Source organism: Sceloporus undulatus, chromosome 1 (genome assembly GCF_019175285.1).
Source record: "Sceloporus undulatus isolate JIND9_A2432 ecotype Alabama chromosome 1, SceUnd_v1.1, whole genome shotgun sequence".
NCBI lineage: Eukaryota > Metazoa > Chordata > Lepidosauria > Squamata > Phrynosomatidae > Sceloporus > Sceloporus undulatus.
Window position 1 is genome coordinate 79,493,230 of NC_056522.1, and position 15,450 is coordinate 79,508,679.

Consider the following 15,450-nt stretch of genomic DNA (forward strand, 5'->3'; position numbering starts at 1 on the left):
GACATAGAATCATACCTCTGATGGACACAGCAAAACAATGTAGGAAGTGACACCTTCTGTCCACAGCTCATGCATTTGCTGCCACTGGAAGTAGTGAAAGAGGTTTCACAAGGTGCTCAGCATGGTTTAATATGAGAAACCTCAGTACCAGCACACAATATAATTCTGCAGTACCCCTTTATCCCAACTGAACTATAGTTGGCCATTTTGTCTACTTCTGTGTCTCCAAATGAGCTTAAGACACTTTGGCTATGAAACAGACTGAATAAAATATTCCAGACTGTTCTTTCTAAAGACAAAGTATAACTGGTAACTGATATACTGCCTCCTCCCCACTCTTAAAGAATGGAAATCCATATTTAGCAAAATAGAGCTGGGAAACTTCCATGTGATGCAATGAAGTTTCAGAAGCCCTTGGCCTATCACACACTCTCTGGTGTCATTGTCAGTGCTTTAAATATTCACTCTTCATAGAGGAACCCACCAGATCCAAATCTTTCTGTGACAATGCAGCAGATTGTCATTATTTCCAACCATTCACTCCAATTGCACAGTCAACCTTTAAAATCTGCAGTATTATGTATACTTTAAACTATATATATATATATGAAAACACATTTTAAATACCTTTTAGATCTGCTTTTTAAAGTTATGAAACACTGATAGGTTAGTTAAAAGAATCCTAGGGAAACATAATTTAACTTTTATTGAAATCGTTTGAACACTTTGTTACATTAAATCTGATTCCCAAGCGGAAACCAACCTTAAGGAAACCAGTGTAAATAGGAAAAGGTATGAACAAGGAAGAGCGCCTGGCCAGCCCAAGGATTCGTATGTTGTCTATAGGAACACACTTTTTGCCTGTGAGCCCTTACGAAAACACTGAACAGAGGCTGAGTGCTGCAGGGAGATCTTCATTCCATCTTGCCAGCAACATAATCACTTTGGCTCGAGGGTTACTGGAATGTTCAGCAACAATATCCAAAGGTGACTTTTTTCTTTTTTGCATCTTGTTCATGCACCTATTACCAGAAAAGGAGTACATCTCTGTGCAACTAAGGCTTCTGAGGCCTGTGGCTTTAAAGCAGACATATATCTCCGGGGGGAGGGGGGGGGGGGAGGGGAGCAGTGATGCTGATGTTCCAAGAATTCTATAGTTTGGCCTGGAATAAACTATTTCCACATTGCAAGTTCATGAGGATTTTTTTCTTCCCCTTATGGCCACTGAAGAAGAACAGAGTTTTAAAAAGGTACAGCTTTTTTTCTCATCACGACATCATTCAGTTAGGAGGATCTATACCAGTCCTAGGCCTTCCATGCTGCTCCTCAAGATACAGAAGGCCATTTGGAAACAGGCCCAACTTCTCATTAGCCCAATTAGCATTAAAGGAGAATTCTGGGGTATTTTACCAACAGCTGTGCAAATACTGATGAAAGACGTCATATGATTGATACTGAAAAAGACTCATCATGCAAAGGACAGCCACTGTCCCAAGGCTAAAGCTATAGAGATTCGTACCTTCCAGTAAAAACACTTTTCAAATCATAACAAGCCATTTTAAATTAGGATACAGGAATCAAATATACAGGCAATTTGAAACAGCTCCAAAATGTACACCAAAGCAACCTAGCAAACATACAAAGAACCCCTCATCTCCACTTCATGTGATGGGTGAATCTGTAGAACAAATACCCTGCCTGCAGGAAGAACTCATTGCCAATTATTATTTCTGTAAACCTGAGTAGTGAGAGCAATAAATATAAAGAGTGTTAAAAATGCAAGTTTCATGTTGAAGTTGAAAGGATTTTGTTCAAAATTGATCCCACCCTTGGAAAGCATTAAACCATCTCTCTAAAATCTACAGAGAAGGAAAAGTATGATTTCTGGCTGAGAAGAAACATCCGTGTTCAAGCAAACTGGATGCTAGAAATCCAGCAATCGCTAAATAAATCATTGTAAACTAGGCCTGACTCTTCTTCCCCCTTTCCCTTTGAAACATTCCCTTGCAGAAGGCATCTGAAGCTAAAATCTTCATATTTGGTTGGAAGTGTTTTGTTGTCCCACCTCAATATATACACATGGAAATGTGAATAGGCACAACAGAAGGTTTAAACGTTCAACAAATCCTCATCACTGTCATCATGAAATGATGCTGTGTTTGTTGAGTTCTGTAGTTTCCGCTGGCCAAAAGTGATGCTACCTTTGCTTTTCGTGCTGGTATTAAGCAGGTTCACTTTATCGCTGCTTGAAAGATTAAGAGGCTTGTTGTAATGAGGCCTCCTTGTGTCAAAGCCTCGAGACTGAATGTCTCTAGCTGAATGAATTTTCACCTCTGGAATTGTTAAAACTTCATCCTCGCTGTCCATGTCATCAACTTGGAGGGATGTCAGGGCATCTGATTTAACTGTTTTACTAGTAATGTGGCCATTTTCTTGCCCTTCATTTCCTGCTTTCTGATTTGGTGCAGCAACTTCTTCCATGAGCCATTCTGTTTCATTTTCATTCACTTCTTCAGTATTTATCTGTTATGTTTAAGGAGATGAAATTAGAAAACAACGTTTTAAAAGATCTCTACAGACAGACACACTACAGATGTTTGCTCTAGTATGGAGCAGGCCCAAGGATCAATGCTTAAAATCTCCAGTATTTAAAAAGGGGTGCGTGTGATGGGAAACATCTCTGCTGCAAGCCCTGAAGAGCTGCTGTCAATCAGAATGGAGAATACTGGGCTAGATGGACAACAGGACTGATTCAGTATAAGACAACATCATAGCAGCTACATTTACTTATATTATTCCTACTGGCAACTTTCTTACAGGAGTACAAAGGTTTAACTCAAGGGTGAGCCCAGTGCAGCCCTTCGGATATCAAATTACAGCTCCCAGCACTGCTCACTATTGGCTACACTGGCTAAAGCTGATGAAAGCTACAGTCCAGCGACATTTGGAGTGCCACACTTTGCTCAACCCTGGATTAACTGAAGCAATTCCAGTTAACATACATTTCAAGTACACTGCTCTTCAAAAGCAGAGAATCTTAAGAAGCACGCACATTTTAAACTTGCATGGTTCTTTTTGATAAACTTCCTTCACCCACACAGCACCTTATATTAGACCATAGGTGAAATCCAATTTTGTACTAGTGGTCACTGTGGAACTTTCTTGCTCTCCCTGCCCTGTGTGTTAACCAGAAAAGAGCTCCAGATACTCCACCCTGGCCCTTCCCTGCTTCTGCTAGAGTCTGCTACTCCATCAACAGATGTCCACCACTGATCCTAAATCTATTTTAGAATTGGAATTGCATCAATAAATCTTTGTACACCCTTAAGAATACAGTCTGCTCATCATACCAATGTGTTTCTCTCTTGTTGCTGAGTTTCTCTATCTCCCTCTGAGAAATACATGTTAGTCTGAAAAATAAGTTCCTTAATAGTCACAGATTTCACATAAAGTCCTTCACATACTGTACAATCTGCTAATGGTTTTGAATATTTACCTAGGCTATCCAAATATGAAGATCAAAAAGAGTTCTCGAGGATATCTCCAAAACTGAGGTGGACTTAAAGAATAACAGTGGCTCTCAACAACTGGACATTATGAATAATCAAGTTTCGTATAACAATTTTGTGACAGCAGTAATTTATATCTGAAGCAGCTCAATCTCACATGAAATTACATGTCACTGATTTTAAACACAATTGACAATCATGAACACAGTTCATAGTCTACATACCAAAATCTTAGAAAAGCCTACACACACACACACACACACACACACACACAGAGGGAAAAGTTACCTTTGTATACTTATAAGAAACACTTGATGTTCTCCGACAGCAATTGGCAATTTTTTGCTTCATAGTCTCTCTACAAAACAAAAAGTTAAGTGTTATGCACTTTGAGAAAAAGTATCAATTGCAGATATCCTAATTTATCTGATTTTACTGGTAATTGCTGGCCAAGCCCTATATCAGATTTTATAGCCAGAGCTGAGAAATGGATCCACACATTGTTCATATTTCCACTGTAATGCCTGAAAGAAAACTTGCAGGAATACTGGTTGAAACTAGCACCAGAATAAGAAATATACAAAGATCAAGCTCCCTTGCTCTCCATTGTAAACCTTATTCCAAAAGTAAGGAGAGAAACACTGGCAAGGGACAAATGAACGTAAGTGTGTAGATCGCCCATGTGACATCCCTGTTCAGATAGAAGAGTGGCGGAAATATTTGATTTTGAGATGGGAAATGAAGGAGAGGGACATTGCTTGATGATAAGTAAAGACAAAGGTAGTCCCTTGACATGAATGTCTCCTTGTAACTGACTGTAGGGGGTGGTGCTCATCTCTGTTACTAAGCTGAAGAACCAAAGTTATCCAAAGACAAATCCAACAGTCATGTGGCCAGCATGACCACATTGAATGCTGTTACTTTCCCACCGAAGTGGTACCTATTTATCTATTTGCATTTGCATGCTTTTGAACTGCTAGGTTGGCAGAAGCTCACTCCATCATGCAGCCTTGAACTGCCAACCTTCTGATCTTCCAATCGTCAGAACTGGCATCTTAACCACTAAATATCCCCTTGATATGCTTTTTGGTGGTAGAGCATAACAAAAATATATGCTTGGCCACTCTAGAAAGCATCTGTGTTGGAATGGAAGAGACCAAGAAGTCGTTATTTAAAAAAAAGCCTGTAGCCTTTTTCAACTTACCTTCTTTCCTTTTTGTAAAGTAACAAGATCACTAGGCATACTGTAAGAACCACCAGGAGCAAACTCAGTAGTGCTCCAACTGCTTGGCTTCTTCCTGAGAGGCCTTTATAAAAATGACCTTCCTCATATGTTTTGTCATTTGTTGTCTCCGAGGTTCTGTAAATGATATAGAAAGCATTACTGCATTAATTCAGAGCATGCTGTAGTCCTCTGAGATCTATTCTATCCTATTTCAGAGGATCCCTTGATTCAGCATTAGCTCTTTAAGGCATTGAACAGGAAACCACAGAACAGAGGAGCCAAGAACCCATCAATCCCACCTGCACTGCTATTCTGAGGGACGTCCTGGAAGCCAGTATTTGAACATGTTTGGCCAAATACAATAGGTATCCAAGCATTTTGCCAAAGTGCTGGTTCTGAGTCATGTGGAGGAAGCTGGTCTAGCAAGTGATTAGTGAACACATTCACATGTGTTGTTCTAAACACTGATTCTCAGAGCTCACCAGAAAATGTCTTCAAACTAGACAAGACAGTTTTCCCAGCACTACTGCTTTCAAGAAAACTACTTGCCAGATGTTCATCCAGTGTCATGGATGGCAGAATACAATAAAGGGGTAGCTTTGAGGAACCACACTTAGACCAGGCATGTGCGACTGTGAAAGAGAGGGGTGTGTGTGTGTGTGTGTGTGTTGTGTGCTTTCAGGTCATTTTCATATCATGAGATTTTCTTGGCAAGATATCTTCAGTGGAGGTTTGCCATTGCCTTCCCCTGAGGCTGAGAGCATGGGTTTCATGGCTAAGCCGGGAATTGAATCCAGTGCTCAAACCACTATGCCACACTCGCTTTCTTTAACTATGAGGGGACCAGAGGCCAATTTCCCCATCCTACATTCCCTTACTGGTCTCACCCCCACCTCACACACAGACAAGTTCCAAATATTTCAGTTTTCTTCTGCAGCCACTCTCAAAATGGTACAGGAAAAAAACATACCTTCACTTTCTATCACCATTTTGAGAGGAATCATCAAGGAAAATAGAGCTATTTATTCTGTAGATATTCTCCAAATCGTGATAGGAAATAATGATGTCTATTCTGGTTGCCCTTCTGAGAGTGAGTGCAGCTGACAACCGAGAGGTGTTCCAGGGTACTTGTGGGGGTGGAAGTATTTTTTGCACATTTTAATGTATTTGATGTAAACTCATTAAGGCAAAACAGCCCCAGAATTATGCTGATTCTTTTCCTTTGGGGACTGGTGAGGGGATTCAGGTCTGGAAAAGTGTGGCTGCACTTTAACCACTCCAGTTTAGATTGATGGCACTCACTGAAGTGGGCTCCCATAAGGTCTCATTTTGTTCCCCATGATACTTGATATCCATATGAAGCTGCTGGAAGGGGCCATTACAGAATTGGGATTGTATAAAGCAAAATACTAGTTGCATTCAAACTCTTATTTCATTTTTTTCTGTTATCTAGGTCAAGCAAGGTGAGGTGGAATAGCTAAATTGTGGTCTGGACTCTGTGACAGACTGGATGAGGGCCAATAAACTGAGTTCTGATAAAATGGGAGTAATGTATTTTGATTATCTCCTAGTCAAAGGGGAAGATGTTTAACATATGCTAAATAGAGCTGTACTCCCTCTGAAAAACCAGGCTCTTCTTCACATCAAATAATTATAGCACTCTGATACAACATTAACTGCCATGGCTGTCCCTTAGGGAATCCTTGATACCTCTTTCTAAACAGTAAATCCCAGGATTCCATAGGATGTTGTCATGACAGTTAAAGCTATAATTTTGTAGCATTTAAAAATCCAGGTTTGCAATCTAGGAGTACTCTTTGTTAACTTTAGGCTTTGGGTGTGTTTAATGGCACAAAATGCATTTTATCACTTAGGCTGGGGCATGAGCCTCTTCAAAAAGAGTATGTAGAGAGATCTTGTAGCACCTTTGAGACTAACTGAAAGAAAGAAGCTGACAGCATAAGCTTTCATAGACTTCGTAGACTTAGATGCTTTTTCCGAGGAAGTAGACGGAAGTCTACGAAAGCTCATGCTTCCAACTTCTTTCTTTCAATTACTCTCAAAGGTGCAACAAGCTCTCTCTACATACTGATTCTACAGACTAACACAGCTATATCTTTGAATTCTACCTCTTCAGAAAGAGTGAAATGATGCAATGGTGATCCATGTTTTGATACCATTGCTTTGCCTACTTTAGTAAATATATATGAGCTGCTCTTAAGGATGGTTCAGAAATTGTGACTACCGTAGTTTAAAATGCATAAACTAGGATTATACCCAAGGTTGTTTACTAGCAACATTTCCTGCCAGGATTGAGAGATTTACATTGTCTGTCTTTCTGAGTCCAATTCAAGGTGATGGTTTAAACTTTACAGTGCTCCAGGGCTTGGAACCCAGAAACATGCAAAATTGCCTGCTGCTACATCAATCTGGCTCAGTGTTAAGACCTTCCACTGAGAAGGTCTTGTTTGTTTGTTTGTTTAATACATTTGCCACAAAAGAAGGCAAATGGCAATAAAGAAAAGAGATTCTTTCTCCTATCACTGGCATCCCAGCTGGTGAGCACCCTACCTCAACTGGTGCCTGTTCAATTATTTTTTAAATGCCAGGCAGTACTCCATCTCAGGGTTTGCAGGGGGGGGGTTTAAACTGAAAACTGAATTACAAATATTCCACTCTTTTGTTTCATTGTTTCTGAATGGAAGTATACAAATCTTAAATTAAAAAAAAACAATCAAGGGCAGTCAAAGAGGAAAGAATTATGCCAATTCATTAAATCAGTAGTTCATAAATATTTACAACTAAGAATCTGATCAATTGACTATCTTTACATGGGAGCCACTTCCAATCATGATACTCCCTTAAAAGGCTGCTACTATCTAATTTACTCAAGAGTGACTGAATTATTGTGAACACCACAGTGTGTAAATGTTACTCCAGATATGCATGCAATGTGGCCTTCTGTGATGAGCCAGCTCCCACAGGATAAGAACAGGCGCGCTTTCCTGCTCAAAAAAAATGGACTTACACCAATGGACAAACTGCCGAGGTGTGCCAGATAAACAGGTATTGGCAGTCTGATGACTCATGAAGGAATTCAGGAATGCCTTCTTTGGCTTGTTCACTGCAGTGGAAGAAAATATTTGAGGACACAACCTTTGTTTGGTCTCTGCCACATTTGGAATCAGAGGAAAATACAACATCCAGATCACCATCTACAAAAAAAAAAAAAAAAAAAAAAAAAAGAGGAGGAGGGGGGAAAAAAATAAAATATTGAAATTATTTTACAAGTGGCAACATCTCAAACCCCACCCCCTGAATATTGCAGAGCTATAAACAGGAGAGAATATGATGTGACTGCAAATCTTGGATCAATCCATCAAGCCCAGTAGTATCTAAATATTTTAAGATTGCCTTTTGGATGGCCGGAAATTAACATTGCACTGTAGCCTGCCCATCAGTTCGATGAATGCCTTCCAGGTCTTAAGTACGGGTCATCAGTGTCTGCTCTGCCAAGAACACATTCTATAATGGGGTGCACAAACTGCAGCCCAAATAGGTAAAGGAATCAAGGGAAGAGACAGACAGGGTAAAAAGGTGTATGAAAGAAATAATTATTTTTATGCATTTTTTCACCTCTACATCCAGGCTTTCAGGAAAGTAGAGGGACTAGAGCCCTCCCCTCCCTCTTTCCAACTGTCATCTTCTGGTCTGGGAGGGAGTGAAAGGACAGGCCCAACGCCATCAGGCCTGGCCTTGATTAAGAAAAAGAGCCCTCCCTCCAGTCCATCTGCCTTGGTCCAGGCCTCAGAGGGAGAGAAGAATACTGGACCTGATCCCCTCTACTTCTCCTTTTGTGTCATGTCTTTTTAGATTGTAAGCCTGAGGGCAGGGAGCCATCTATTATCCCCTCTGTTGTAAGCTGCCCGGATTCCCAGTGATTGGGTGGCATATAAATAAATCCTGTTGTTGTTGTTGTTGTTGTTGTTGTTGTTATTATTACTATTCTGACAATGATGGAGGACTACGTGGCCATTTGACAGAAGTGCTGGATTGCTAGATTGTAATTTGCTTAACCCTACACCACTGGTTGATCTTGGGTGAGTCACATTCTCTCAACCTCAGGGGAAGACAAGGGCAAAACTTGCCAAAAAATACACATGATAGGGTTGCTATGACATGAAGGCACACCACAACAATGTTATATGTTGACAGTTGTAGTCAATTTCTGCATGCCAGGGTTGCAATCTCCTTGGAAGCCAAGGAAGTGGTAAGCTATTTGGAAAACAGCAAAAATGAAAAAGAAAAGAAAAGCCATACTTGTACTTGTTATAGTATAAGTTGTTAGACCAAATAAGTATTTACCTTTAATGTAATATTTTGCCTTGTCAGAAGATCCAATTCTCCGGTAACGGGGTTCTGATTTTTTCACTTGGCATATGCTAGCTCCCAAGCATTCCTGATGCTCTGAGTGAGCAATAGCAGAAAGCTGAATCTCATATATGTAGATGTCACCATTTGTTCTGATATCTCCAGAGGCATTGTATAATCTGAAGCAGAGCAAGTTTAAGTCAAATTAAAATACAAAGGCAACCACAGTCAATATCAAGTTAAAAGGTATTAGTAAAGTAAAAGGTTCAATACCTATTCTTACCTACAGTTCATAAGAATTCTATATTCAGGATGGCTTGTGTAGCTCATGTAAACTTGCCAAGTCCAAATCCAACTAACAGGGTAAAATAGCCTTTGTCTGACTAATCTGTGACTCTTCTATTCTATATGCCTTTAGGAACATATTGTTTTCACAATACTGTCTGCAAAACTTCACCAAACGTTATCCAGCCTCACTTATGCACTGGGGTATGAATGTTTTGCACACCTGAGCAACAACTGAGAATCTTGTAGCCTTCACTGCTCCAACTAAAGTATGTTTTCTCATGTATTGTGAACTAAGGGAGGTATGTTTCCTATAGTAAGATTATAGCCATCATTTGAATCTTAAATTATAGGCAGAGGCAGCTCCATTTTGCTTGATTTTTCTCAGGCCTTTCAGACACATTCTCCTGGTGTAATTTTAGCCCTGCCCTTTCTACTGGCTTTATTATACCTGGGAGAGACTACTTACTTGTAATAGATATCACCCAAACTGAAATTTGCTCCAGTTACTGGATTTATCACCATGCCATTCTTTATGTTTACTTCTTGGGGTTTCACAGCACAAGCAGCCCGTGTTTCCCATGTGATGTAATAAGCACAATTTTCTTCATCAATCCTAACAAGAAAAATTTGAGAAGAGAGCTATAAACTGGCAACAATAAGTGTAGGTGGCAGCAGAATGTATCCCAAAAATAAGTAGTATCATCATGTTAACTGAACATCTGACTGAGATCAATAATACATTCCTCAGTTTTTATAAAAGTTTTCTATTCTCATTAAAGGCACCATTTTATAACCCATTATACAATCCACTGTCTACTCTTGACAGATTTCCCTCACCAGATTTTGACAATGTATGTCACCTGAGTTCACTAGAAGATAATTTAAAAGAGGAATTCTTCACCTTGAGAATACTAAATTATGCCAGTATATAGGACCAGCAAAAGACAGAGCTAAATAAAACCATGCCTGATAGCGAAGGGAACAAGACACAATGACAAATGTCAAGACAGGAAGAAACTGCACGCGTGCTGCAAACAGAAACAAGAAAACATAATGGAAGGAAAGAGAAACAACTCAGCAAGAAAAAATGGCTTTAGAGAAAATGCTGACAGATTACTATTTCATATATTTTTGCATATTTATACTACAGCACGTCAGCATTTTAAGTGGCTAACTGGCAGATTAGTAACATGAGATTTTCATATGTTAAAGAATATTGCTAGAACTTATAGCTGCAGAGACGTGTTAAAAGTATTAAGTGATGATGAAGAATTCCTATTTATCTTACTTTCTTCCATAGTACTGGGACCGAAGGTGGCTCACAAAATTAAAATAAACACAATGAAGACAATTACCAAAAGAAAAAGAAAAACATATAAGAAGTTAATAGTAAAATACAATTAATCATTACCTAACCTTAAAACCCTATAAACAGATTCATTAAAAGAATACAAAAATAAAGAAATATAAATTAAAAAAAATAAAAAGGGAAAAAAAGAGTATGACATTCAAATTAAATGAATCTTGCTGACCAATCAAGAGTACCAAGGCCAGAAGGTATATCCCCCCCCCCCCCCCCCCCTCAATTCTGAATGGTAACATTACTTATTAAACACAATCTTGGGATGAAAGAGGGGCAATGTTAAACAGCACACAATGAAACGCCCTCACAGTCAATTATTAGAAAAGCATGAAATGACAACAAGGACAAAGTCATTCTAGCCTTCTTAGGCAGTTCCAAAGCCTGAGAGAAGCCAACAAGAAGATCCTCTACTGTGTTCCCACCAAACAAACCTGGGAAGGTGGAACTGAGAGAAGTGCATTTCTTGAAAATCTCAGAGCCTGACAGGCCCATATAGGGAAATATTCCAAACTGATATGTAATGGCCTGAGGTAGTAATCATTCAAGAGATCCAGGATCATCAATATTGGGCAAACCCCGCAGAAAAACTGAAGCAGAGACACATTACTTGCATGTCCCTAATACTTCTCTACCTCCTCCTTCAATTTGTGTGAGGATTTCCCAACTATTTGGAGCAGTTCTGAAGGATGCATGAGAAGGAAATGTGTTCCATCAGCAGGACCAAATATACTCTTATGCTTACCTATCAAATCTTGGCAAGCCAACTGTTTTCGCACATTGCAGCTCTATGACAGTTGTTGCTTTCTTCCCTCTCTGCTGACATTCATGACCATTGGAGTAACTGATAAGAATTTTATCATCTGAAACAAAGCACCATTTTCTTGTAAATCAATAGCAAAAGACACCCTTTGAATTCAAGATGCAGTTCAGTTCACTGGGTCTCAACTAGTGGGACAATTCCTTCTGCAAGTGTGACATGCTATTTTATGCCAAGCCCACCTGCCATGGATTATTCATCTGTAGCTTTTTGACAAACTATCTTTCTTAGTACAATTTTTAACTGTTTGTGTTTCTTCTAGTATAAAAAATTATCCCCAATACTACTACAATTGTTCATCTATTCTCTGCAAGAATTTTTATTCTCTGTTTTATAGATATCAGAGCAGCAAAAATCATGTCCAGAATAACTACTGTTTTCAAAAATTATCATTCATATTTACTCACAACAATACTAACCACGGTTTTTTGTGGGTTTTGGGGGCTATGTGGCCATGTTCTAGAAGAGTTTATACCTGGATGGGAGTGGGTATCCTTTGCATATCCTGAGGCCTGGCCATCAACAACAGAACAATACACAGATTAACATGGGGATCACTCCTCCTCACCCAGGATCACACAGTGTGTATGTATATGTGTGTGTGTGTGTGTGTGCGCGCACACACACTCCTTCAGGTCAGCATTCTCTGAAGATGCCAGTCACAGATGCTGGCGAAATGTCAGGAATAAAATCTTCTAGAACACAGCCACATAGCCCAAAAAAAAACATAAAAAACTATGGATGCCGGCGATGAAAGCCTTCGACTTCACAATACTAACTACAATTTTATGCCCTTAAAATATACCATCAATGATAAATATAGGAACAAAATATCTGTAAACATGTACGTGCCCTTCTTGGAAAAAAGTAGCCTTTCTGACAGACTTAGTAAGACTTAATACACAAAAGCTGAGAATCACTGTTCTAAACCATGTCTGTGAAAGTATAGCAAGCAAAGCTTGAAAGCCCCCCCAAAAAAAGAGTGGGAGAAAGAGAGAATCAAACTGTTAGCCTTCAGGGCGAAACAAACGGCTCCGATGAGGCAGCTTGAAGATGCCCCATTTAGGCTGGACTGGGGCCATGGCAAACAGATGTGTGCCCCCAATCCAGCCAGCTTCTGTCCCAAATAGGAGCAGAAAAAAATCTGCTCCTATTTGAGGTGAAAAAAGTCACCCCTTTGTCTCTGGAGCTGGTTTTTTGCCAGCTCTGGGGCACGTGGCATCTAAACGCCATGCCCCCAAGTCACCCAGAAATCACCTGGCATGTAATTGCCAGTGCGACTTCCAGGCAATTTGGTGGTGTGGTGCACGTAAACGCCACAGCCCCAAGCCAGCTTGAAGCCGACTGAAGCTGTCTGCCTGTTTCGGCCCTATGTCAATCATCACCATTTCTGACCTTCCAGTGAAAATGTTTCCTTCAGAAAACATAACTAGCTCTGTCATGTGATTTTTATTTATTTATTTTTATTTATAAGCCCCTTTTCTACCAATATGTGACCCAAAACTGAATAGTCAGTATGTGTTCATGATTTAGTTTTTAAAGACTAACAGTAATCCCTTCATAAGGATAAAAATCAACTTCAGGAATATTTGACATTTTGAAGAGAAGTTAATTTTTCCAACCATTAATGCAGGCATCGGCAACCCCCAGCCCGCGGGCCATATGCGGCCCGCGGAGGCGTCAGGACCGGCCCCCGCCCAGTCCTGCCACCGCCGCCGCATCCTCCTCCTCTGGGCCTCCAAGCTCCCCTTGGCCCTTTAAATGCAGCGGTGAGGATGAGGCCTGGCTTCATCCTCCTCCTCGCCACCGCCCTTAAAGGGCCAAGGGCAGCTTGGAGGTCCAGAGGCCTCCAGGCTGCCCCCGGCCCTTCCTCCGTGGTGGTGGGGGCAAGGAGGATGAGGGCAAGCCTCGTCCTCCTCGCCCCCGCTGCTCTTAAAGGGCCAGGCGCAGCTTGAATGCCAAGAGGCCTCCAGGCTGCCCCTGGACCTTAAGAGCAGCGGCAGTGAGGAGGACGAGGCCTGGCTTCATCTTACTCCTCCCCGCTGCTCTTAAAGGGCCAAGGGCAGCCTGGAGCTCTCTTGGAATCCAAGCTGCGCTGGCCCTTTAAGAGCAGCGGAGAGAAGGAGGACCAGCCCGCTCCTGCCACTGCCACCAAGAGGGCAAGGAAGCCTTCCCTTGGAGAGGCTTCCCTGCCCTCCGTTCCCGCTACCTTCGACTTAATTCGTTTAACCTGATGATTCCTATGTAAGTAAAGTTGGGCAGTCCCGTCGTGTGTTGAAATTGGTAAAGTATTGTCTTTAAGAAATCCTTAGGATGATAGGTTTGCCCTACATCATCAATATGTACCAATCTATGTGGGGGTTCATTAAATGCAGGGGTAGGCAACCTTTTTTTGGAGAGCCGGGGTGCCGGGTTGCTGTCCCTCAGACAAACTGGGGGGGGCCGATTGCTGGGGGGTGTGGAGCTTCACCCTCCGAGGGCGGGGACAGCGTGCCAGGGGTGGAGCTTCCACCTTCTGTGGGGGCGGAGCTTCCACCGAAGCCCCGCGGTGGAGGAAGGAGGGCGTGTGCCGCTACTGCTCCTCCTTGGTCCCTCCCTTCGGCTGGAATGGGGCTCCAAGGGCCCTTTCAGCAAAGGGTAGAGGAGGCCAAACAGAAGGGCTTGGGCACCTTGTCCCAGGCCCTTCCCTTCGGCCGGAAAGTGGCTCCAAGGGCTTGTGGAGTGGAGCCCAGGATTGGCGGCAGGCTATTTCTGTAGGCCATTCGCCTCAACCCGTGCAGGCCCCAGGATTCCTCCGGAGAGAGGCCTGGGAGCCGGACAAGGGCACGTGGGGGGAGCCCACGAGAGGTGGTAAGGCCAATCTTTGCGGGGCCCCTTCTTTGACCTGTGCGGCCTCAGACTTACCTCAGAGAAGAGGCCTGGGGCCACAAGGGCCGTGGGGGAGCCTGCGGAGGCGGCAGAGCCGCTTCCGCGGGCTCCATTTTTCGGCCCGTGAGGCCCAGGCTTCCATCCGGAAAAAGAAGATAAGAGGGGAAAAAGAGGAGTAAGAGAGGAAGATAGAAAGAAGAGGAGAAGGATTAAGAGATGAAATGAGGAGGAGGTAAGAGAAGATAAGAAGAGGAGGGTTGAAGACAAGAAGGGAAAGAGGAATAGGAGGAGGGAAGAGTAGAGAGGAGGAAGAGTGGAGAAAGAGTAGAAGAAGGGAAGAGGTGAGATAGAAAGAGGGGGAAGAGGGGAAAAGGAGGACGGGGGGGAAGAAGAAAGAGGAGGAGAAAGAAGAGCATGAAGACCGAGGGTAGAAAGAAGGGAGGAGAAGGGGAAGAGATGAAGAGAGGAGTGAGGAAAAGGAAAAGGGAAAACGAGGAGCCCTCGGAGCTCTCAAGAAGGGAGGGAATGCTTCTCCAATTAGAAAGGCTTGCCTTGCCCCCCACCACCCAGGCTCCAGCCAAAGGGCCACCAGTGCTGGCCCTGGGAGCCACGGAAGGGGAAATGGATAGCCTTCCATGGAAAAGGCTTCCCTAGGGCCCCCCCGGGCTCCATGACCACCAGGGCCCAGGCCGCCCTTGGGAGCACACGGAGGGCAGGGAAAGCTTCTCCATGGGAAAAGTCTTCCCCTAGGCCCCCCCCCCCCACCAACCCCCCCGGGGCTCACAGCCAAGGGCCCAGGGCCTGCTCCTGTGGAGCCAAGGAGGGCAAGGGAAGATCCTCATGCGACGATTGAAAGGCCTTCCCTGGCTTCCCCCCGGGCTTCCAGCCAAGGGCCCAGGCTGCCTGGGAGCCAACGTGAGGGCAGGGAAGCTTCCTCCATGGAAAAGGCCTTCCCTAGGCCCCCCCTGGGGCTTCCAGCCAAGGGCCCAGGCCGCCCTGGGAGCCACGG

At 42.7% G+C, this 15,450-nt stretch overlaps 1 protein-coding gene across 1 annotated transcript in view; it reads right to left on the reverse strand.

The window, feature by feature from the left end:
- Positions 1–680: 680 nt before the first annotated feature.
- IGF2R (insulin like growth factor 2 receptor) overlaps positions 681–15,450 on the reverse strand; it is a 114,135-nt gene continuing 99,365 nt past the window's right edge. Inside the window, 7 exon segments of the mRNA XM_042462758.1 lie at positions 681–2,523; positions 3,798–3,867; positions 4,714–4,869; positions 7,763–7,949; positions 9,100–9,284; positions 9,860–10,006; positions 11,499–11,616. Of these exon segments, the coding sequence (XP_042318692.1) occupies positions 2,110–2,523; positions 3,798–3,867; positions 4,714–4,869; positions 7,763–7,949; positions 9,100–9,284; positions 9,860–10,006; positions 11,499–11,616 (1,277 nt within the window). The 3' untranslated portion in view covers positions 681–2,109.